Source organism: Rhinopithecus bieti, unplaced genomic scaffold (assembly GCF_001698545.2).
Source record: "Rhinopithecus bieti isolate Rb0 unplaced genomic scaffold, ASM169854v2 scaffold_47707, whole genome shotgun sequence".
NCBI classification, from domain to species: Eukaryota; Metazoa; Chordata; class Mammalia; order Primates; family Cercopithecidae; genus Rhinopithecus; species Rhinopithecus bieti.
In genome coordinates this window covers 776538-799297 of record NW_016819117.1, presented here as the reverse complement: position 1 = coordinate 799297, position 22760 = coordinate 776538, and the positions used below count along the sequence as shown (strand labels likewise).

The following is a 22760-nucleotide window of genomic DNA, read 5'->3' as shown; positions in this document are numbered from 1 at the left end:
AAAGCCAAAATGCACACGAGGTGCTGGGTGGCTGTTCCCTGGGAACCTGGCCAACCCAGGAGCCCGATGCCACCCTCAGCCTGGCCCCGCCCCTGGAGGGCAGAGGCTAATGCCACTGAGACCTCTAGGGCGCTGGCCCGACCTGGCCTTCTATTCCCTGACATTCCACTCACCCCGGGGCTGTCCCCTCCCAAGACATGGAGACCAAGATGGCCTGGCTGCCCTGCTCAGGGGATAGGGGCTGTGGATATAGGAAGATCCTGGTCCTTCCTCGTCAGATACCATCTGGGTGGCCCCTACTCCCGGGCTGACCCACTGTCCTCCCAGCCCGACTGCTGGGGGCTGCACCTCAGCCCTGTCATGCCTGCTGTCCCATAGCCTGGGGTGCTTGGGCTTGGCCCCTCCAGTGTGGCCCTAGGGCTCTGCCCAACAGGTACCCAGGGAAGCCTTTGGAGCCATCTGAGACCCTGACGTGTCCCTCGCCCATCTGCCACTCACAGACTCCCATTGGGAGGGTGGCTGGTCAGGCTCCTGTGTCCTGGGAACTTGCGTTCCCAGGCTTGCCCCGGCAGACATGACTTGGAGACACCCCAGGAGAGGCGTGGGCACCAAGCTCAGCTCTGCACCTGCAGGGCCATCTGTCCAGACAGGGCTGCGTGAGGGCGGCGGGGCCTGGCCTGGCTCCCCAGCTGGGAGGAGGCCTCTGCCTGGGCGCTGTCCACGTCTTCAGGGGGCTCCCACTGGCTGGGGTGCAGCCTCCTGCAGGGGATGGTACCACAAGCCCCCAACCGGCAGTGCCCAGTACCCCGGGTCCTCTGCTGCTGGCCCGCACCAGAACCCCAGCCACAGCCCCTCCCCTCCGCCCAGCCCTCAGGTCTCAGCAGCCTGCTCTCCTGAGAGGGGTGGGGTCTGGCCCCTCCACTCCTTCAGTCAGACACAGCCAGACCTGAGCTGGAGTCTCCACCCCCAAGTACCACCACCCCCAAGTACCACCACCCCCAAATACCACCACCCCTGCCGGCAGGCTCCTCCTCTGCTCCTCATTCGCCCGCACGTCACCTGCAGGCTCCATGCTCACCGTCTGCATGGCCAGGTCACTCACCGGTGCCCTTGGCTCCTGCGGGCCCAGGTGGCCTTACCACCAGCTGTCCCTGTGCCCGAGGCCACAGCTCCTCAAGGCCCCATCTACTTGGCTGAGCCGAGACTCCCTCATTTCCCGTCTGCCCCGGTCAAGCGTTGGCGGGAAGCACTCCCCTAGGGCTGCCTCTCGGTGACAGTCCCTTCTCGAGGTGGTCCTCCCTCCCACTCTGCTCCCTGGCCTAGCCCCACACCTGGTCCCAGTGCCCTCCTAACTTCCACAACCCCCACGCCCCACCAAGCACTTCCCCGGGGACCTCAGCCTCACCCTCACCCTTGGACCTCACGCACCCCCACTAATGAGACCTGTGCCCGCCATGACCCCTCTCCATCCACCAGAAACGCCTCATAGACCCAGCCTGGCCCCAACCAAAAGCAAGCTCCCAGCCTGACCCCTGCAGTCCGCTTTCCATGGCTTCTCTAGCCAGGATCCTGGAGCCACTCTGCTCCTCCCCAACCCCTCCCCAGATACCGGCCCCTGCCAGGGCCCCAGAGTCCTGCCCAGCTGGCTGCTCCCTCCCACTGCCACTGAGGCAGAGCTCCCTCCTGGACAGTGTGCTGGGCTGTGGCAGGACCACCAACCTGACCGTGCCCCATCCCCTCTCCATGCCACAGCAGGATACTGTCTCCAAATCACAGACCTACCAACCACTGCTCGTCCTGCTGTCAGGGGACGAGACTCCTGACTCATCTGGTGGAGGCCCAGGCCATGGAGGTGCCCACTGCCCAGCACAGCCCCACCAGCCTCGGCCCTGGCAAACCCACCCCTTCCTTCTTCTCGGCAGAGGCTCTTCTGCCGGGACCTTCTGAGCCCTAGGCCGCACTCACCACACCCGAGTTTCTCAGCCCGATTATCTTTCTGCTCTGCTCATTCCACAGACCACACTCTCCTACCCACTGCGCACCATCTGTTTCACATGCTGATGCTGAAAGAGTGCTACATCAAAGACAAAAAACACTTAGAATATCCATGCCCGATCCCACGGATGCGGGAGACTATCCGCACCCAACCCCCCAGATGCAGGAAAAAATGGTCTGGAGAAAAACACCATCAACAAAAAGACCGGGAAACAGGAAAACAAACATGCCACTTAGATCCAAAGGTGGGACGAGAACTGCTCCAGATGAAAACACTAAAGAGACCTGATTAACCAAATGCACCTGTGAACCCTGACTGGCCCGGGTGTGGGGGTGGGGAACACTACAACAGGCATTCTTTTTAAATTTTGGGGGTTGTTATTTTTTTGAGACGAAGTCTTGCCCTGTCACCCAGGCTGGAGTGCAGTGGCGTGATCTCAGCTCACTGCAACCTCCGCCTCCTGGGTTCAAGCGATTCTCCAGCCTCGACCTCCCAAGTAGCTGGAATTACAGGTGGACACTGCTATGCCCGGCTAATTTTGTTTTGTGTTTTTTTTTTTAGTAGAGACAGGGTTTCACCATGTTAGCCAGGCTGGTCTTGAACTCCTGGGCTCAAGTGATCCTCACACCTCAGCCTCCCTCCTGAGCAGCAAGCACGTACCACCACAACCAGCATATTCTGTTTTCTTTCCAGTACTCTCACCTCCGAAAAGACGTGGTCCCCTTAGCCAAGGCTGCCTTTCTCCTACTGGAAGGGGTTCGGTCGGGAACTGCTCTTACACAGCGGCCTGCCTCCTCCCCAGCTTCTTGGGACAGGTGCTGGCCCGACTCCAGCACCTCAGGCCCTGGAAAGCCACATCCCATGGCTCTGAGCCTCAGGGAAGTGAGCCTAACCCCGCATGCGCCATCATGCCCAGCCACACAACAAAAACCTTAGAAAGATCTGTTTGGAGTCAAAGTCCACAAAACCTACCAAGCTGCGGTGCCACCTGATCCCCTTTCTCTCTCATCTGTGGTTACCTCAGCTGAATCCCCTCTGGCACGGGCCTTCCTGCTCAAGGCCTTTGGCCACTCCCTTTCCAGAATCCCTTTCCCCAAACAGGCAAAGCTTTACTCCCTTTTCTCCTTTAGCTTTGGGCTGAAACGTCACTTCTTAGACTTTTCCTCAGCACCCTATTTAAAGCAGTCCCCAGCCAAGGCAGGAGGATTGCTTGAGGCTGGGAGTTTGGGGCCAGCCTGGGCAACGTAGTGAGACTTCTATCTCTACAAAAACACTTAAAATTTGCCAGGCATGGTGGCATGCACCTGTAGTCCCAGCTACTCAGGAAGCTGAGGGTGGTTGATTGCTTCAGCCCAGGTTCACGGATGCAGTGAGCTATGAATGCACTACTGCACTCCAGCCCGAGTGAGAGAGCAAGACCCTGTCTCTAAAAATAAAAAAAAAAAGCGATCCCTCAAACAATACTCTAACACACATTCACACACTCCCTCTGCTTCACGTATCTACACAGCATTTTTCATCATTGACCATTCTATGTATTTTACCTAATTCTTTGTTCAGTGCCTGTTCCTCCATCACTCCCCATGAGACTGTCAGCTCCCTGAGGACAAGCATTGGTATATCTCTGTTCGCTTCTGCAACCCCAGCACAGACCCTAACACATAAAAGTATTCGATAATAAAATTGAGGCTGGGCACGGTGGCTCACGCCTGTAATCCCAGCACTTTCGGAGGCCAAGATGGGCGGATCACTTGAGGTCAGGAGTTTGAGACCAGCCTGGTCAATACGGTGAAATAAACCCTGTCTCTACCAAAAATACAAAAATTTGCTGGGCGTGATCGTGATGCATGCCTGTAATCCCAGCTACTTGGGAGGCTGAAGCATGAGGATCGCTTGAACACAGGAGGCAGAGGTTGCAGTGAGCAGAGATCGTGCCACTGCACTCCAGCCTGGGCAACAGAGCGAGACTCTGTCTCAAAAAAAAAAAAATTCCTTGGATTTTTGTCTCTTACATTTAATACTCATTCAGTGTTTAAAGGGCATATATACTCATGACCCAACAATTCCACTTCCGGAATCCTGCCTTGGGAAACCACTCACCTGAGTGCAAACCAAGGCACCTACACAGCATGTTCTCCACAGCACTACTTCTAATGGCCAAAAGAAATGTAAAGAACCTAAATACCATCGGGAAATGCAGTGCCATCTGATCGCGTACTGAGCACCAAGAGAAAGAATGAAGACCTATATCACCACCATGAAGCGTCCCAAGACATACAGCGAGTGACAACGACCAATCAGCCAAATACTCACGCAGCATAATTTTTTTTTTTTTTTTTTTTTTTTGAGACGGAGTCTGGCTGTGTCGCCCAAGCTGGAGTGCAGTGGCCGGATCTCAGCTCACTGCAAGCTCCGCCTCCCGGGTTCACGCCATTCTCCTGCCTCAGCCTCCGAGTAGCTAGGACTACAGGCGCCCGCCACCACGTCCGGCTAATTTTTTTGTATTTTTAGTAGAGACGGGGTTTCACCATGTTAGCCAGGATGGTCTTGATCTCCTGACCTCGTGATCCACCCGCCTCGGCCTCCCAAAGTGCTGGGATTACAGGCTTGAGCCACCGCGCCCGGCCAGCATGATTTTTTTACAAAGCGACAAAGATTACAAAAACTACACGTTTTACGGCTGCATAGATACGCACGTAAAAACACAGAAACGCCTCTGCAAAGTTACCAGACTATGAACGGCAATTACCTCTCGGAAAGAAAAGGAAGGACTAAGTCTGGAGATAACTTTTAATTCGGTACAGGAACGTTCTGGTATATTCTCTCGCACTTCCACATTAATTTTAGAAGGCTGACAAACCAATGCTTTAGACTCCGGGCCGTAACTCTCAGGGTCTCTCACCCATCCTCCATTGTTGCTGCCCCCCCGCGGCCACCCCCGCGCCCGCCAGCAGCGCTCCTCACTCACCAGACACCGGTGAAGGATCCCTCTTGGCCTGGAGGCGACTGGCCTGGGGCAAGAACGGGTTGTTCACCCTACGGGAAGCGGCAGGGTCAGCGGGGAACTGGCCCGGGCCGTCCCCCTGCCCGAGCCGCCAGCCGCGAGGCTGCTCACCCGAACGTGTTGGGCTCCTCTACCACCTTCATCTTCGCGGCACCTGCCGGCGCGGGCCCTACGGAGAGCGAGACCGTGAGCGGGGAGGTCGGGATGCAGAGCGCGCGCCGGGCCTGGGGACACGGGCGGCCGGACCACTCACCGCGGACCGAGAGCCCGAGAAACAACAGCACCCGCACCAGCCCCGCCGCCATCGCCCCGCAGCGCCGCGCGGTCACGTGGAATGACGGTCACGTGACCGCGGGAACCGGAAGTGGAGCCCGGCGCATGCGCTGGCAGCCGCACGGCCCGTCCAGAGGCTGAGGGGCGTACCCGTGGGGTGGGGAGTACCCGGCACCCCAGATCCGCGCCATGGGCCGCAGGAGGGCATCGCGCGGGCCGGGGGCGGAAGGCGGCCGCCCTCGGCATCTCCCGACCCGCTCCCTGGAGGCTTTCGCCGAGGAGGTCGGCGCCGCGCTGCAAGGTGAGCGAGGCGTGATGGGGAGAGCGGGTCGGGGTTCGAGGGCCTGCCCGGGGGTCCCACGCTGAGGCCGAGTGCCCTTCTCTCTCTCTCGTGCAGCTTCCGTGGAGCCAGGGGCGGCTGAGGGCGAGGGCGGCCCGGGCCCGGCGGCCCTGCCCTGCACGCTGGCCATGTGGGAGTTGGGCCACTGCGACCCCCGGCGCTGCACCGGCCGCAAGCTGGCCCGCCTGGGGCTGGTGCGCTGCCTGCGCCTGGGCCACAGGTTCGGCGGTCTGGTGCTCAGCCCCGTGGGCAAGCAGTACGTGTCCCCCGCAGACAGGTAGGCGCGGGAGGCCTCCCCTAGCTCGTCTTCATTTCCAGCGCGTGGTTCCTTTCAGGGATCGCTTAGTGGGACTTGTATGTCACACCCACACCCACGTGGGCAGGGAACGTCTGTCTAGTTTGCCTCCTTTGCATAGCGCAAAGCCTAGGATAAAGGAGGTTTGGGGATAATAAACGTTTTTTGAGTGAATAAACTCATGCTCTAGGTACCCCAAACAGCTGCCTCAAAAGCTTGCTCATGAAGTCCGTTTGAGGATGTTTGGGGATGGCGGAATGATGTCCCTGAATCCCTAGCGAAGCAATTCTCCAGGGACATGGCTTCACTTTGGGTCGTACTGGCTGCTGAACTTACCCCATGCTGTCCCTGGCAGACAGCTGGTGGCTCAGTCTGGGGTCGCCGTCATCGACTGCTCCTGGGCCAGGCTGGACGAGACGCCGTTTGGGAAGATGCGAGGTAGCCACTTGCGCCTGCTGCCGTACCTGGTGGCTGCCAACCCCGTGAACTATGGCCGGCCGTGCAAACTTTCCTGTGTAGAAGCTTTTGCTGCCACCTTCTGCATCGTAGGTGAGTCCAGGGGCTCCACAACAGCGTGACCAGGCAACCTGCTGTTCCTGCTGTGCTCCCAGCATGGTGTTTCCTGCCGACAGACCCCTGGAGGAGCATAAGGGACGGACAGGGAAGCAGTTCAGACAGACCAGGGTTTCAGGCCCGACTGTCACTTCAGGTTTTCGGCCTGTGGAGTTGCAGTGGAGGCGTAATGGGATCGCTGCTGTACAGAGGCCAGCGTGTGGGGTGCCATTCATTATCACGGCAGCACAGCCCCGAGAATCCTGCTTATCCTCCATGTCCTCCTCACTGAATTGCTGATCTAAAGAAGCCCAGATGAGGCATGGGGCAGTCTGGGTGGGAATGTTTGCGTTTCACAACAGGGAGGGGGACTCGGTCGGTTGCAGAGGTGTGGACTGTAGCAGGGGAGGTGCAGGCTGGGGCTGGGGTCAGCACGGGCTCTCAGGACTGTGAGCTGCTGTTTGGTGAGGACCCTGCAGTTACGTGGGAGAGCCATCCGGCAGCAGGTGATCAGGACACACTCGAGGGGACCGTTTACTGCTTTGGGTTTCCTGTTTGTCACATCATCAGGCTTTCCGGACCTCGCTGTCATTTTGCTGCGGAAGTTTAAATGGGGCAAGGGCTTCTTGGACCTGAACCGCCAGCTCCTGGACAAGTACGCGGCCTGCGGCGGCCCGGAGGAGGTGCTGCAGGCAGAACAGGAGTTCTTAGCCAGTGCCAAGGACAGCCCCCAGGAGGAGGAGATTGGTGAGCCCTGGCGGGGCTGGGAGCCAAGGCCCTCCAAAGCCTGGGTGGTGGGAGGCCTGGTCCTGCTCTGAGCTCATTTAGAGACCACTTTCCTCTCTCGGCTCAGATCCCTTCGATGTGGATTCAGGGAGAGAGTCTGGAAACCCCAACAGACCTGTGCCCAGCACCCGGTAGGTCCTTGGGCTTCTTAATTTCATGATCACTCAGACCCAGGGCTCTCCTCTACCTCTGGCCTGAGCCCCTCCTGCTGCCTGGGAGTGGTGTCGTAAACAACACCCCGATGGTCTGACTAGAAAACCTGAAGTGGACATCCCACTGGAGAGGTTTGGGTTTGGAGAGTACATGGAGATGAATCTGTCCTGGGCTTGGGGCTTTTTGTGGATGAGGTTGCCTCCAGCTAGCCAGGGAGGATGTCATTTGGGAACGTGCTCCCCTTCCCTCCCAGGCTGCCCTCGGACACTGATGACAGTGATGCGTCTGAGGACCCAGGACCTGGCGCCGAGCATGGAGGAACCAGCAGCAGCTGCCCTGAAGAGGAGCAGACTCAGGGACAGGGGGCTGAAGCCAGGGCCCCGGCCGAGGTTTGGAAAGGAATCAAGAAGCGGCAGAGAGACTGAGGGTTGCAGACATAAATATATATTTGAGGCTGGGTAACGAGAAAATCTAGAGACACGAGGGACATAGATGGGCCTGGCAGTCTCGGCTCCTCGTGGCTGCTGGCAGGACTGAGCTGTCCAGGTTCTCTCTGCACTTCCAGCACAGCTGTGCTCTGCATTCTGCCTCAGCGCTCTCGCAATGAAGCTGCAGGCCAGGAAGCCCCGTGTGAGTCTCTGTTTTTCACACTGGGCCTGGGGAAGGGTTGGGGCGAACTCTTGGCTCTGCCTGGAGGGGCTGTGGAGCAGGTCTCGGTTGGCCACGGATATGTGCGTGAAGGACACCCTGCCAGTTGGCATGGAGCCCTTCACACTGACCACCAGTCTTGGGTGACGTCCCTGGCGTGGGAGCCTGTGGGGACTGGCGACCTGTGCGGTTCTTGACTCACCTGCCCTCTGCATCCCTCTGTGAGTGGAGGCTCTGGAAGCTCCACCCAGTGGTGCCAGTGGCACCCTCTGCCCTCCCCAGCTGTGACTACCAAAAATGCCTCTGCACATTGCGTGTCGTGCAGGGAGCACAGCCACTCACTGAGTCCCCGGAGACCAGCTGCCCACTGCCCACCCAGGGCCGGGGAGCCCGAGGAAGCGGGCAGGGAAGCGCACCTGGTGGCCAAGCCCACTGTGGCCTGCACTGTGTCCCAGGCAGCTTCTGGCCAGGTCCTGCCAAGTTGGCCACCCAGATGTGGGGTTGGGTGGAGGGGTTCACAGCACACACCAAACGGACACGGCCAGGGCAATGGGAGCCACGGGGCCGGGCAGGACACACACGTCACAGCACAGGAGGGGCGCCGTGGGCCCTGGCTGCACAAAGCTGGCCACAGTGAACTGGAAGATGCTTCAGGGAACTCGGCGTGGGGGCCAGGGCCGGGGTCGGCAGCTGACGGACTCAGGGGTCCGCCTCCATGCACTTCGCCAGCTCCTTGAGTTTCTTCACGAACTCCTGCGCCTCCTTGCTCGTGCGGCCTTCCAGCATCCTCAGCGCAGACCTCACTGCACACGGGCGTGGGCAGATGTGTGGGAGCCGGCGACAGGCCGCTGCCCCTCCCCCCACCCGGATGCTCACTCACCCTGGGCTCTGGGCCGGCACAGGTGCAGGGTGACAGGCTGCCCAGCCCTTGCACCCCCGCCCACCTGGGGCCGAGCGACACCACTGACGCCCCCTAGGCCGAGGGCCGCCTCCCCAGCGAAGTCGTTGGTGGACAGCCAGTCGTGGTCCATGACGGTGAACAGCACACAGGCCCCACGGCGGCGGCATGCCTCGGCAGGCACGGAGCTGCAGACAGAGGCCAGTCAGGGGAGTCTCACTCCCGCAGCCTGGAGCCCGGGGCTGGGGCTTGGGACACTCACAAGTAGAAGAGCTCGTCGTATACAGGGTGCAGCGTCCGGGTCTTCACCTGAGTCCTCTGGCTGCGGACCAGTGGGAAGAGATGCGGTGGGCCCAGCTCCACGATCACAAAGGGGTCGCTTAGGCCTGCAGGAGCATAGTCATGAGCCCCCCGTCCCCATCCCACCATCACCCAACCCGTCCCCGCTGCAGCTCACCGTTGGCATCCAGGGGGAGCAGGTCGGCGGCGTGCAGCACCTCCACAGCCAGCCGCTGCTCAGCCGCCTCATAATGGCAGCGGACGCTCAGGCGTCCAAACCGGTTCTGTTCCAGGGTCCTCTGCAGAAAGGCGGGTGAGCACAGCTGGGTTCGGGGAGCCTCAGGGGCAGCACCCTGTCCCTGGCACCTCCCTACCTGTTTGAGCTTGTCCAGGTAGAACTGCTCAATGCACTCACGGGTGGAACATTTGTGCAGCCGCAGCTCCTCCTTCAGCCTCTGCAGGGGAAGCGCATCAGGAGGGGGCCCCTGGGTGCTAGTGGCCAGTGCTGGCACTTGGGAGGCCTGACTGCCTGTGGGGCCACCTCATGCTCAAGAACACAGCCTGTGCGGGGCTGCAGTTTGAACTCGGTCCCCTCACCCACGCCCCTGCCCCACAGAGGGTTCCGCCTCACCTTATAGCTTCCATCCCTCAGGCTCTCCAGGGGTAAACCCTGACCCTCTGCGTGGAAAAAACTGACCAGGGCCTGGAGCAAGGAAAGAAGGCGAAGGTGTCAGGGAGCCTGGCTTGTGCTGGGGACAGGGGGAGACCCCCAGCACAAAGGAGCCCAGGCAGCCCTGGGGGCTCAGCAGTCCAGGGCAGAGCCCTTTCTCACACCCTGGGGGGCATCGGAAGCTCCCAGGAAAGCTGGGGAAAGGCCGTCACCAGAGGTCACACCTCAGCATTCACGGGAGGCGGCGCCGTGGACAGCCCTGGAGTGGCTGCTGAGCCCGTGGGGATAAAGGGAGGGATCAGAGCAGCCCTGCGGCGGGGGCTGGCGGGAAGGGTTCCTTCACAGGGCCCTACCTCCAGCGTGAAGTGGAAGCGACTGTAGAAATCAGCGGAGACGTCACGGTTTGCACCCAGCGCCTGTAGAATGGCCTGGAGGAGCAGCTCCCACAGGGCCTCCAGCACCCTGCAGGGTGGCATCAGTGACCACGGGCCAGCCTCACCTGCCCCGCTGGCCCCACCTGCAGGATGGCCTGGAGGAGCAGCTCCCACAGGGCCTCCAGCACCCCGCGGGGCGGCATCAGTGACCACGGGCCAGTCCATCCCACCCCACCCACCCGCACCTGCTCAGGTTCCCCTTCACCAGCGAGGAGTTCAGCAGGGCCAGCTTGTCATCCAGGTACTTCATGAGCGGGGCCACAGCCTGCAGGCAGGGGTTTTCAGGCCAGGCTGACCCCGCACCTCTGCCCTACCCCCAGCACACACAGTCCCCTCCACGGCCCCTCGCCCCAGCACTCACCTCATCGTTCTGGATGGAGTCGGGTGAGAGGCTGATGTGCTGTACGTACTTCCGGATGTCGCCCACCATCTGAGAGCAGGAGTAGCGCTCAGCATGGGCAGGGGGCACCAGGGACTGGCCCACGCCCCGGTCTCCAGGCCCCACCCACCTTGGAGGTCAGGTGCGCTGTCACCGTGTGAGCCTCCCGCTGCAGATCATCGTCCAGGGCCTGTGTGCAGCTGAGCAGGGGCGGGGAGCACCCCTCGAGTCCCGTGGCCCCCTCAGGCCATGCCAGCCCCTTCAGGGCCTGCCCAGCAGCCTTGCGCACGAGCTCCACGTTGTTGAGGACCACACAGAGCTGGGGGAGGTGTGGCCAGGCGGCGATGGGTCAGGGCCTGGTGATGGCTCCCCACCTCCTGCGGACTCCCTCCCCAGCTGGCCACTCACCGCCTCGCTCACTGCTTCACCGGCCGCCCCTGGCTGAGTGTCCACCTTCTTCCGAAGCAGCTCCGTGTAGAAGAGGGTGGCCTCACACATGTCCTGAGGAGGGGGCGGTGGTGGGGAACCATGGAACCCTCCCTTGCCCCATCACATCCCCTACCTGTTCCCCTCACCCCCAGGGCCCACCCACACACCTGGCCAAGCTGGGTGCCCAGCTCCTGAGCCTGGGCAGGGTCAGGCCACGCCAGGCGCACCCACAGCTCCTGGATGTGACTGAGGCAGAGACCAGCAGTGGCTGCAGAGCTGCTGTGCCTGGAGGAGGGGTCCACAGGTTCCAGCTGGGGAGACAGGGGAGGCTGGGGTTGCTGGGGAGGCTGGGGAGGTGGGGGGAGGCTGGGGTTGTGGGGGAGGCGGGAGGGGGAGGCAGGGGAGGACTGGGAGGCAGGGAGGTGGGAAGCTGGGGTTGCTGGGGAGGCGGAGGCTGGGGAGGCGGGGGGAGTGGGGGAAGCCTGGGGTTCTGGGAGCGGGGGAGGTGGGGAGGCTGGAGGTGAGAGGCTGGGGAGGTGGGGGAGGCTGAGGAGGTGGGGAGGCTGGGGTTGTGGGGCGAGGCTGGCATTGCGGGGAGGCTGGGGCCTGGACCAGCCCCAGTGTCTTCAGGCTAGGGCAGCTCTCACTGTATCCACGTTCACGGCTCCCTGAAGCCTCCACTTGGCCTGGTCCCGCAGCACTTGGAGCCAGAGCTTCACGGCAGGCAGGAATGGGGTGTGGATGCCAGCCAGGGCCAGAGAGCGGCTGTCCCTGTAGTGGGAGGCTGGTCAGGGCTTGGCCCCGACTCAGATGCCTTAACCATCACGTTCCAGACTAATAGCCCCAGGGGAGCCCCCCTCACAGGTCCGCAGGCCCTCATCCAAAAGTCTGTCTGCAAGAGATAGGGACGGGGCACCCACCGGCCAGGGATGCTATCCCAGAAGCGCTGGAGGTCAGCCAGGGTCAGGTAGAGCTCAAAGAGCCCCGAGGCCACCTCCAGCGTCATCTTGGGGCTCAGCTCCTCTGTCAGCACCCATGCCTCCTCAGCCACCTGTCCAGGACAGCAGAATCAGGCCACCTGCAGCGAGGAATCCCAGGCCCCTCCTAGTCAAGGGCCTCTGCACACTTCCCCATGCCTGGCAGGTACCCGGGGTCAGAGACCCTGCTCACCAGACGCTCCAGCTGCCGGAAAGTCAGGGTGAAGACGTCCACATTGAGGATGCTGCAGAGGAAGGGACATACCTCATCCACCTGTGCCCTCCCTGCAGGCTCTGTTGGCACCAACCCCAGCCCCAGGACAGCGCTGAGAGGCCAGGCCCACCTGTGGAAGAGGCTGGCATAGACACTGTAGCAGGATTGAAGGTCATCATAGATGGCGTCGGCCAGCACAACCAGCCCAGGCAGGCGCTGTGGTCCTGGCTATAAGGAAGCCTAGCTTGTACCCACCTCTTGACTGCCCACACCCCTCATGGCCAGGGTCCCCCACAACCGCACCTGCTCTCGGGGACTCCTGGCATTCAGGATCCTGTCATACCACTCACGGTTGCCTCTCTGCAATAGACACCACCAAGTCAGCATGGGGGGTTGCAGGGAAGAGGGAGAGGTGGGCACGAGACCGTGGTGCAGAGGTGCAGGGGATGGGAAGGCAGGGCAGGGAAGGGGAGGGCCTAGCGGCCGGCCCCCAATGGGCTTTGAAACACACCTTCAGGGCCGCAGCAACGTCCATATTCAGCTCCGTCTCGAAGGGGCAGATCTCAAAGGAGGGCTGGAAGAACTGCAGCTTGCCCAGACACCTGGGTGGGGGCAGCACGCTGACGTGGGGCCTACCCTGCCAGCCGCCCCCACCCACGCCAACACGCGGGGCTGCACCCACTTCAGCAGCAGCTCCAGGCGGTAGACAGCCGTGCTGTTGGTGGCGGGGAAGTAGTCTCGGAGCTGGCGCAGCAGCTGCAGCCCGAACTCAGAGAAGGCGGAAAAGCTATCAGCCAGGCTCTCCTCCTGTGGGGACAGGGCCCTTCAGTGCCAGCAGCCCCGACCGGTCACTGATGAGAAACACCCTCCCTTTCTCTGCCCGCAACCCCCTTCCCCCCGCATGGTCAGCGCAGCTCTGCCCTGAGAAGCACCTTCCACGGGCACAGCCGGCCTGTCCCAGCCTCGGTTTCCAGCCACGCAGCTCACGCAGGGCCTGTGCCCCTGCAGTTCCCACGTCCGTCCTGCAAGGGCCGCTCCCTCCTGTCGCTCAGATGGGCGCCACCTTAGTGGCTTTCCCCAACTCTGTCCTAAGTCACGGCCGCCCCCCGAGGTGACTTCCACGAGTCTCCTGTCTCCTTTCCGCAGAGCGCTGGCTCTCGCCCATGTCATACAGTTTGTCCGTTTGTCTGTGACCCCCACGCGGGCAGGACTCTGCTCCTTGCCGACCGGCACTCAGCGGCCCCAGTCCCCAGCACTCCCTTAGCCATGGCTGGCAAGAGGGCCCCGGCTGCACCCACCTGCTCCTGGGGCAGTGAGGGCGCCTCCTCCCAGTGTGCCTGCATGTCGTCCAGCAGCCCCAGCAGGTAGCTGTAGTCCAGCGTGCAGGTTTGATGGTGGCGGCTGCTGACCTGCCAGTGCCTGCGGAGCCCAGCCCATGGTCAAGGGATATGAACCCCGCCCCTGCCACGCCCACTCAGCACCACCTACAGCACTACCCCTTTCTCGGCCCCACCCAATCAGCACTGCCGTGCCTATTCGTAGCACCGCCCCTTTCCCTGCCCTCCAATTAGCGCTGCCACATACTCATAGCACCGCCCCTCTCGCTGCCGCACCTACTCATAGCACCGGCTCTTTCCCTGCCCACCCAATCAGCGCTGCCTCACCTACTCATAGCACCGCCCCTTTCCCTGCCCCACCCTCCCGACCACCACAGCCACTCACTGCATGGTCCCCAATGCCCCACCCACCCACGCCCCGCCCACATTCCCCACCCACTCGTAGCTCCACCCACTCACAGCACGGCCAGCTGCAAGGGTGACAGGTTGCTCTGGGCTCCGTGCAGGCAGAGGATGGTGGCGGCTGGTGTGCTGAGCTCTCCTCGCCAGCTGCTGGAGTTGGGCTGGGGGAGGAGGTCTGGCATGGGTGGAGGCGGGACAGCCCCACATCCCCTCCTCAGGCCCCCTGCTGGGCTGTCCCAATCCCAGGAGCACCCACTACCTCCTCTGCTGGGTGCTCGAACCGCAGCAGATGGCTGAGCAGCAGCAGGTGGGACAGGAAGCCGGATCGCCCGCGCTGGCTCATGGCGGTGTCTCTCTGCAACGCAGAGCCCCCCGGGTCACCAGCTCTGCCCCAGCCCCGAGGGTGGGGGTGGAGGACGGAGACGCCCACTTTCCCCACCTGCATAGTGATCAGCTTGAGAACCAGGTGGCAGTCTCCCTCCACACGCGAGGCACTGGAGCGTGGCTCCAGCTTGAACCAGCGGTCGACGCCAGCCACAGGCACCTCCTGGGGGTAGCATGGGGGTCAGGTCCACCAGACTCCTCCCCCCTCCTTCCACACTGACTCAGACCCTGGAGAGACCACATGGCCTGGGCTGCCATTCTCCCGGGATCGAGGGTGACAGGCAACGGTGAGCACTCAGCGGAGGCCCAAGAGCAGGAGCTCCTCTAGGCAATGCCCTGCCCCTTGAAGACTGGGACACCCCCCAGGCCTTCCCTAAGCGTCACCAGCCCCACCCCACACCTGCTCACCCGGACAGGTATGTTGAGGCACCCCAGGAAGTCATCGGTGTGGTCCTCAGTGGGTCCTGCCGCCCCATTTGCACGGGCTGACTTGACGATCTGTTTGAAGTACCTGGCCAGCGCGGTGGTGGGCATCACGCTGAGGCTCCTGGGGAGCCACCGCCCGCTGGTCCCCATGACCAAGCTGAGGGCACAGGTGAGGGGTAGAAAGGTCCCAGCAGTCATACCTGCCCATGCCCTTCAGGCCGATGACTTCGTTCAGCTTCCTGCATGCTTCTACCAGGGACACATCGTCGTCATGATCCCTGGTGGGGAGAGGGGAGGACCTGGCTTGTCTGGAGCCCCCAGCCCAGCCCTGAGTTCGTCCTGCTCCCTCCCAAAAGGTGCCCATTCCCCCCGCCCTGCACGGCGCAGGGGCCTGTACCAGATGTCCAGATGCAGCTGGTCCGTGCTCACGTCCTCAATCTCACTACAAGGAGAACAGAGAGATGCCCATGAGGGTCCCCAGCGAGGCTCTGCCCAGGCTGGGGTCAGGGAGTTCAGAAGCAGCAGGGAGCAGGCCACAAGCTCCGGCTCTCCAGACAGGCTGTTCAGGTCCAAATCCCGATCCCGCCACGTGTCACCAGCCGTGCGGCCCTGGTGGCACAACGCCCATCTCTGGGCCTCAGTTTTCTCCTCTGGAAAGTGGGCACAGGGCCCCACAGAGACCGGGAGCTGCTGCGAGCCACCACCCTCCAGGCACAGCCCAACTCTGGACCCCAGGCAGAGCCCCCCTCCCACACCCAGATGGGCGAGGGCCTCACAAGAGGAAGTGCTCCTTCCAGACGGGGTTCAGGGTGCTGCTCTTCACCTCGGTGACCTGGATGCACTTGGCGGGCAGGGGGCCGCTGCGCTTGCTGCCCTTGCGGAAGCCGAAGCGCTGCTCTTTCTGCACACGGGGCTCCTGCGTGGCGTCCGAGGCGGGCAGGATGCCCAGCATGCAGTACGGGTCACTGAAGCCTGGAAACGGTAGGCGCCTCAGCCCCAGCCCCACGCCCTCTGCCCTCCACAGCTGCCAGGCCTGGGTGCAGCCGAGGTCTGCTGGGTCCCCACGCACCATTGGGGTCCTTGGCCAGAAGGTTCTTGGCACGCATGACAGAGACTTTCAGGGCATACGTGGGGGCCTGTGGACAGAGGGGTGTGGGAGGCCTGGTGAGGCTGAGCTGCCCCCCAGACACCCTGCTTAGCATGGAGGTGACAGGGCCTTGCCCTGTGCCCCCGCCACACAGGCACATGCTGGTCAGGGTCTGCCCAGGCAGCGGCGGCCTCACCTTGGCCTTCCTCACTCGCTCAATGGCCTTGGTGTGCTCCTCGGTGCTGGTGCCAAACACCTGTGGAGGGCGGGTGGGTTGGCAGGACCTAGGCAACCCCTGAAGCGAGGCTGCCACCATGCTGTGACCTCAGGCTCAATCCCAGTCACAGACACCCAACCTCAGTATCATGGGTGCAGGGTTGGGGGAAGCCTGGGAAGGAGTGGCGGAGGGCTTGTGCCAAGGGGCCCGGGCATGCCCGGAGATGGTCAGCGTGATGAGGGGCACACGAGTGCATGCGCAGGAGTGGGCGCCACAAGGGGACGGGGGAGTTCAAAGCACACTCAGGTGGAAGCCAGGTGCGTCCTTCGGGGTGCACCTGCAGCCTGTGCGCGTGTGTCTGTGTGCACCTGCAGCCTGTGCGTGCGTCTGTGTGCACCCTCAGCCATCTCTGTGTGTTGTGCACCTGCAGCCGTGTGCGTGTGTGTCTGTGTACCTGCAGCCGTCTCTGTGTGTTGTGCATGGATTGGGGAGATCCTGCTGTTTGGGTGATCATGGTGTCAGTGGGTGGGGAAGGGGTTGAGGTGGGGAAGCTGTCGGGGTCCAGGTCGGGGTCAGGGTGGGCTGACCTGCTGGAGGTAGCTGAGCAGTGCCTCCTCGTCATCCACTTGGTCAGGGCCCATGGTCCCCGCTCGGTAAAGCACTGTGTACAGGGCCTCCTCGTAGAGCATGTCCACCTGCAGGTGGGGGAAGGGCGGCCACAGTGCCACGTCCCAGGCCCCCAGCCCTCAGCAGCCCCTCCTGCCTGCCAAGCCCAGGCCCCACCTCTGCCGCCCTGCACTGGGAGCCCCTCCGCTCCTCACCCACCCACCCACCCTTGCTCTCCACCATCACCAGACCCTGTGCACACAGTATCTGCCTATAAACGGCTGAGAGAGCGACCACTGCAGACGACTGCCCCTGGTTCCGGCCCCCACCTTTACCTCCTCCGGGGCCAGGGCTCTCAGGCCACGGCTGGGATCCACAGGCTCCGGGGGTGCTGGCGAGCCACTGCGCAGGGGGACCTGTGTGTGGGGCCCAGGGTGAGGGCCTTGATCACAGGGAGAGTCCTAGGCCTGCGGCTGGGAGGACAAGTGGTGCCCCAGGAGGTGGGAGCGAGGGCAGGGGCAAGGGGGAAGGAGAGAGAGGAGGGGGAAGCCCTGTGCTGGGCTGCAGTACCGGGACCTGGGGGCGGCACCCTCACCTCGGGGCACGGCAGGCCCTGTCTGCCTTCCCCCTTCTTCAGCATGAGGCGCATGTGGGCAAAGAACTCCACGCCGTCCCCAGGTTTCCTGGAGGAAGGGCTGGGTCAGCTCGCGGCTCTCAGCACGCTGGCCCCTGCTTGGGACCCTCAACTCCAGGGGCAGACAGGGCCATGTGACCTCCACAGTGTGGCACGGCTAAGTGCAGGCCCTCCTTTGCACCTCGGTGGGCTGGGGCCAGGGTGGCCGTGTGTGAAGTCTGGTAGGGAATGACCCTGTGAGCGTGTGGGGCTGGGCCCCGGGCACCCACCAGGCCCCCATGGCAGGCTCCTGTGGGTCGGCGCTGGCACTCCCTGGTTCCTGCTCAGTCCTGCGGCGGAAGGACGGGCACACCTGCACCTGCCTGAGCACGCTGCTCTTAATGTCCAGCAAGGTCGACATGGTGGGTGACCTACAGCAGAGAGCACGGCCCGCAGCCTCAGGTCATCCACTCCATCCTCCGTGCACCACAGAGGCCATGGCAGGCGGGGGGTGGGCGGGAAGAGGTGGGGCAGAGGCCTGGGAGCTCACCCACAGCCTGGATGGCACTGGGCACCTGGCCAGGCTGTGAGGGCTCCTGTCCACACACCTGCTGGGTGACCAGCTAAGTCCCTGTGCCCTACAGAGCGGCTTCAGGGAAGAGGTAGCGGATGCCATCAAAGGCGGGGCTGGTGCCCACCTGGAGCCGGGGGTCCATCCGGGGGCTTCTGGGGTCTCACTGGAGAGGGAGGTGGTTGCTGCACTCGCCCCCCAACACCCCTCCCCATGACAGCACAGTGGGAGGCACCTGTCTCCTGGGGCTGCACCAAGAGGACCAAGATCTGGGTCACAGCGCTCGGCTCCCCCAGCCCCTGTGCCCACTCTGGGGCCAGGACAGATGCCAGGTACCCAACTCTCCTATGCAGGAGATAAAAACTCGCCAGAACCCTGACATCCCGGACCACAGAGGAGCCTGGGTACGAAAGGCCTGTGGGTCTTCATCACCTTGACAGAGGAGGGGCCGGTGGCCTGGGCTGCAGCACTCATGCCCAGGTGGGGCAGGCAGTGCTCACATGGCCAGGAGGCCCTGGAGGGGATGGCCTGGGCGTCCTCGCTCACCAACCACAGTGGAGGTCAGTGCCCCCTGCTCACCCCAGGAACTGGTCAGCAAACCTGAGGTGGACAGTGGAAGGTGGGGGGCAGTGCCTCCACAAAGCAGGGCCTGCTCCCCACAGCTGGTACAAACGAAAACATGAAGTGAGCCGGGCCCCGCTGGAAAATGCCGGGCGTGGGGGCTACAGCTCCCTCCCAGTCCATCTGGAGTCAGTTCCCCTCATGTTGCTATGGCAACCGAGCCACCCTGTCAGCCTCCTCCTGCTTGTAGCCGCAGCAGCAGCAGCCCAGATGTCACCACTGGGACATAGCTGCCCTCTGCTGAGGCCTGGAGCCCGGGCTCAGGCAGACCCCTGCCCGGAAGGCCCCACCCACTTTTTGTTTTGTTTTGTTGAGATGCAGTCTCAGTCTGTCGCCCAGGCTGGAGAGCAGTGGCACGATCTCAGCTCACTGCAACGTCCACCTCCAGGTTCAAGTGATTCTCCCTGCCTCAGCCTCCCCAGTAGCTGGGATTACAGACGCCCACCACCACGCCTGGTTAATTTTTTTGTACTTTCAGTAGAGACGGGGTGTCACCATGTTGGCCAGGCTGGTCTTGAACTCCTGACCTCAGGTGATCCACCTGCCTCGTCCTCTCAAAGTGCTGGGATTACAGGCATGAGCCACCGCCGCTGAGCCCACCTGTGTCAGGGAGGAAGGCCGGGTGGTACCGACCTGCATACCCCTTCAACAGGGGCAGGATGATGGCTAAGACACCGCAGCCTCCTGAGACCCTCTTCCTCCGCACTGGTACAGATGCAGACCCTCCACCTCTGCACTGCCTCTGCCTGCATGGCCCCCCAGCAGCCCCAGGGAGGTCCCCTCCCCCCTCCATGAAAACTGTCCCAGAGTCAGGCCACCTCTGCCCCACCACAAGAGAGGTATCCACTCTTGGGCTCCTGTCCCAGCCTTGCTGGTCTCTGATTTCTAGGACACTGCACTCCCCCAGCCCCCCGGGGTCCTAGCCTTGCTATCTGGGTCCCCTTCCCTTGCCAGTGCTCTCTCCATCTGCGGAGGGTGCCTCCGGGCTGGGCACACTGGCCCTTGCAGGGGGCATGGTCATTCTCATGTAACACGAGAGGAAACGAAGACTCAGCAGGTTCTATTGCTCACCCAGGCTCCCACAGACAGTTGGCGGCGAGGGCCAGGCTAGCCCACCCCTCCCCTGCATGCCCAGGCCAGTTCCCCTTGGCTGCACTAGACTCATAAGCTCAGTGGGCAGCACGGGGGCCCGGGCACACCGTGCCAGTGGTGGGTTCCAAATGGACCTTGGAGAGCCAGCTCCCGGGCCCCTGCTGTGTCTGTGGGGGTTCAGGGTCACCAGCCCCAATCTATACTCACACTAGCTCAGACACCATTCCTGGACATCTCAACCTGATTCCAGGGTCCCTGCAAGCTCCCAAGCCCTGGGTGCAGGCTCTCATGGGACCAGACCCTAGAGCTGAGGACAGGAAGGAGGGTTTGCGGCTCCCACCCTATGAGAGTTAACGCTTGGGGGGGCCTTACTCCTTCAAACCTATCAGTGCCTTCCCCTGTGAGCCTCCCCCCAAAAGACAGGGGGCTCAGCGGGCTGGGTACAATGCTTCTGGAAGCTGTCACCCCCACAGCCAGTCGTGAAATCCCCAGGGACCTGGGAGTCGCAGACCCCGCTTCCCCTCCCTTGCTGGGTGGAAGAGGCTGCTCCCCCTGCAGCCCCTGAAGCCAGCAGAGCAGCCGCTGCTGGAGCTGTTGCCAGGGCAACCGCCGGCCGCAATGTGCGTGTGACAGGGGTGATGGGGGCTCGCAGTCCTGGAGACAAACGTGACGCAGGAGCTAAGTGGCCTGAGCTGCGGGGTTGGGGAGGGGGTGTCTTTGTGAGAACAAGATGTTCCAGGCAGAAAGAGGGGGCTCAGTGCCCTCCCTGCATTTTTCTCTCCACACTCACCTCCTCATCCCCAGAGCGGCCCGAGAGGGGTGCCCTTTGCTCCCTGCATCTCAGATGGGTAAACAGAGGCGCAGGGCTGAGAGCCTATCCAAGGTCCCAGAGCCAGCAAGGGGGCCGGAGACGGTCATCCAGGTCTCTCTGGTGTCCCCAGTGCTAAGCTCCTGGGACAACCAGCTAGGCCAGCCACCCTGACCCCAACCACAGCTCCTGCCCCTCCTGCTGCCCGTTGCTAGGATGGGTGCAATAATGGTGTCTTGGCACAGGTGTACAAAAGACTTGGCTCATCCTGGGTGCGCAGAAGCCCCTTTGGTTCCCCTGGAAACCCCAGGCTGCCTGGGCAGCTGATAGCCTGGCTGCACCCAACTGCGTGGGCCCTGGGAGCCACCTGCCACAGAGGCCAGAGCTGCTGTGAATGGTGGACATACGCATCTGTCTGTGTCTGTGACCAGTGCAGAAAGCACTGACTGCCTGGGTGGCTCTCAGCACTTACGGGGCAGGAGTGAGCCAGGTGCAGAGGCACCCCCGTCTTTCCTGTGGGTCCAGATGTGGTGTAACTCCTTGCCAGGCTCTCACCCTGGGACAGTAGCATGACGCAGGATGAGCCCAGACTCTGCTCATGCCTGATGCCCGGGCCAGGACCACACTCCCATGTGTCCAGTGAGCAGAGGGAGGACTGCCAAGGAGTTCCTGCCTTATGGCACTGGGGCCGAGCCACACCTGCCCGTCCCACCTTGCTCCCTGGCTGTCCCCCAGGCCGTGGCTGAATGGGGAATGATATTTTGCAAGGAGGATGGCATGTCTCATTTCACAGCCCAGGGCAGCCCAGATGTGAACCTGGGACTCTGAAGCCAAGCCATCTCCTGCCAGGCCATTTGGGGGCTGGGGGTGGGGGAACAGTGAGGTAGCTGAGTCTGGGGGCAGCACAGCAGAGGCTGGGTCAGCCTTTCTCCCCAATGCAGGATGTCTGGGAACAAACGCCTTCACCGTGCTGGGGGCACCCTTCTTACCACATTTGGGGCAGGGGGGTGGCTGTTGGTGCCCTGGGTGTGTGCCTGTCAGGGGAGGTGGCGGGACGTCTGCGCCCCAGGCTGGCTCTGCAAGCCGCCCTCTTGGTCTTCTCTCCAGCTTCCCTGCTCTTCCTCCCTCGGCGCCCCCGACTCCCCTTCACCAGGCCCTGGGGGTTTCCCGTGAGAATCTCTCCCTGGTCTGACTGACTCCTCCAGACGGCCCCTGCGCGGCTGATGGCAGCGCCCCGGTGCAGGTTACCTGGCGGGCCCGCTACAAACGCTGCTCCCCGGGGTCTCATTCCAGTCGAATCCCGGGAGTCTGCATTCTAACAAGTGCTGCCGGTGGCCTTAGGCTCCCTGAAGTCTGAGACCAGCTGCCAAGGTCCAGCTGCTGGCACCCAGCAGGAGCGCAGGAGACGGGAGCCCGCGGCGCCTTCTTCCTCCCCTCTCCTGTGTCTGCGCAGCGCTCTCCTCCTTCTGCTCACCGACCCCCTCCCTGCCCCGCCTCGCGGCACCCCCTTTCCTGGGGCTCCGGGCGCCCGCGGGAGCCGCACCCTCAGTTCTATGGGGGTCTCTCCCCTTGGAGGGGGGGGCGGTCCGGGGGGAGTCTGGGGGCGGGCCTGGTGTGTCATTTTAAACTTCTCCCCAGGAGACCCCGGCCCAGGCCAAGAGCCCACAGCCCTTTGCGGAGTGGGGCTGAAGGAGGGGCGACTTTGCACTCCCAAGGATTTCGGGGGGCCTAAAGGGCCCTACGAGGACCTGCGGGAGGACGGAAGAGACGAGGGCGCTGGGGGGGCGCAGCCCGCCCGGGAGGGGTGCTGGGAGGCCCCGGGCCCGTCTGCTCCCCTGGGGAGGCGGGCGCGGGGGTCGAAGCCTCGCTTGGCGGCCCAAGTGCGGGGGAGGTCGTCGCCAGCGCCCCGATACCATCCCCGTCCGCTCCGCAGTGCGGACCCCACCGCCGCACCTGCTCCTGCGAGCTCAGAGAAATGCCCCCGAGACACCGCCCCTCCGAGCATGCGCGGCCTCAGTTTCCCCAGGGCCGAGGGGGCGTCGAGACCTTCCCACTACCCCCCGCCTCGGAGGCCACCCCGTGACTCCTGGGGACCCGGGCCAAGGGGCGGCGGCCGTCGGTCCGTCCGGGTGGGGGCGCGGGGCCGAGCCCCGACGGCGGCCCAAAAGCACCGGCTGCAGCCCGCGGCACTCACCGTGGGCCGGCGCGGGGAGAGGGGCTCCTGGGGCGCCGCGCTCGGGCACCAGCTCGGGAACGCCGAGGCTCAGCG

General features: G+C 63.0%; 3 protein-coding genes across 9 annotated transcripts in view; 1 reads left to right on the top strand and 2 right to left on the bottom strand.

The window, feature by feature from the left end:
- GNPTG (N-acetylglucosamine-1-phosphate transferase subunit gamma) overlaps window positions 1–5363 on the bottom strand; it is a 12479-nt gene extending 7116 nt beyond the window's left edge. For both annotated transcript variants that reach the window (XM_017858426.1, XM_017858425.1), the window contains exons 1-3: window positions 5254–5363; window positions 5112–5169; window positions 4965–5032 (exon numbers count right to left, since the gene is read on the bottom strand). In XM_017858426.1, the coding sequence (XP_017713915.1) occupies window positions 4965–5032; window positions 5112–5169; window positions 5254–5305 (178 nt within the window). In that variant the 5' untranslated portion in view covers window positions 5306–5363. The remainder of the gene's footprint in view (window positions 1–4964; window positions 5033–5111; window positions 5170–5253) is intronic.
- TSR3 (TSR3 ribosome maturation factor) lies at window positions 5358–8022 on the top strand. Its single transcript, XM_017858424.1, has 6 exons — window positions 5358–5574; window positions 5671–5890; window positions 6264–6457; window positions 7031–7207; window positions 7314–7377; window positions 7653–8022. Exons 1-6 carry the CDS (start codon window positions 5463–5465, stop codon window positions 7822–7824), a joined length of 939 nt encoding a protein of 312 aa, XP_017713913.1. The 5' UTR covers window positions 5358–5462; the 3' UTR covers window positions 7825–8022.
- BAIAP3 (BAI1 associated protein 3) lies at window positions 7822–22754 on the bottom strand. 6 transcript variants are annotated; one of them, XR_001882620.1, is made up of 35 exons: window positions 18008–18918; window positions 17690–17830; window positions 17382–17469; window positions 17122–17202; window positions 16768–16875; window positions 16160–16219; window positions 15946–16012; window positions 15653–15848; window positions 15274–15318; window positions 15077–15154; window positions 14859–14961; window positions 14506–14613; window positions 14326–14421; window positions 14124–14227; window positions 13626–13746; window positions 13010–13134; window positions 12839–12929; window positions 12631–12687; window positions 12458–12555; window positions 12307–12358; window positions 12057–12187; window positions 11784–11907; window positions 11304–11447; window positions 11116–11208; window positions 10838–11026; window positions 10690–10758; window positions 10514–10593; window positions 10248–10356; window positions 9856–9927; window positions 9599–9679; window positions 9403–9523; window positions 9208–9331; window positions 8928–9133; window positions 8464–8850; window positions 7925–8008 (listed from the first exon to the last, which is right to left on the bottom strand). XR_001882620.1 is itself a non-coding variant. In XM_017858420.1 (34 exons), exons 2-34 carry the CDS (start codon window positions 17818–17820, stop codon window positions 8747–8749), a joined length of 3456 nt encoding a protein of 1151 aa, XP_017713909.1. In that variant the 5' UTR covers window positions 17821–17830; window positions 22686–22754; the 3' UTR covers window positions 7822–8746. The 6 variants fall into 6 exon arrangements, 4 of the variants coding, with proteins under 4 accessions (XP_017713909.1, XP_017713911.1, XP_017713908.1 ...); XR_001882621.1 differs by having other exon boundaries at window positions 7822–8850; window positions 9640–9679; window positions 18008–18920; XM_017858420.1 differs by lacking the exon at window positions 18008–18918 and adding an exon at window positions 22686–22754 and having other exon boundaries at window positions 7822–8850.
- Window positions 22755–22760: the final 6 nt, after the last annotated feature.

Coding starts and splice junctions, on each gene's coding strand:
- TSR3 (XM_017858424.1), top strand. CDS start 5,463: ATGGGCCGCAGGAGGGCATCGCGCGGGCCGGGGGCGGAAGGCGGCCGC. Junction 6,458..7,030: donor TGCCACCTTCTGCATCGTAG/GTGAGTCCAGGG, acceptor TCACATCATCAG/GCTTTCCGGACCTCGCTGTC. Junction 7,208..7,313: donor CCCCCAGGAGGAGGAGATTG/GTGAGCCCTGGC, acceptor CTCTCGGCTCAG/ATCCCTTCGATGTGGATTCA.
- BAIAP3 (XM_017858422.1), bottom strand. CDS start 21,779: ATGAGACCCCGGGGAGCAGCGTTTGTAGCGGGCCCGCCAGGTAACCTG. Junction 14,422..14,505: donor TCAAGCTGATCACTATGCAG/GTGGGGAAAGTG, acceptor TCTGCGTTGCAG/AGAGACACCGCCATGAGCCA. Junction 9,524..9,598: donor ACCTGGACAAGCTCAAACAG/GTAGGGAGGTGC, acceptor GCCTTTCTGCAG/AGGACCCTGGAACAGAACCG.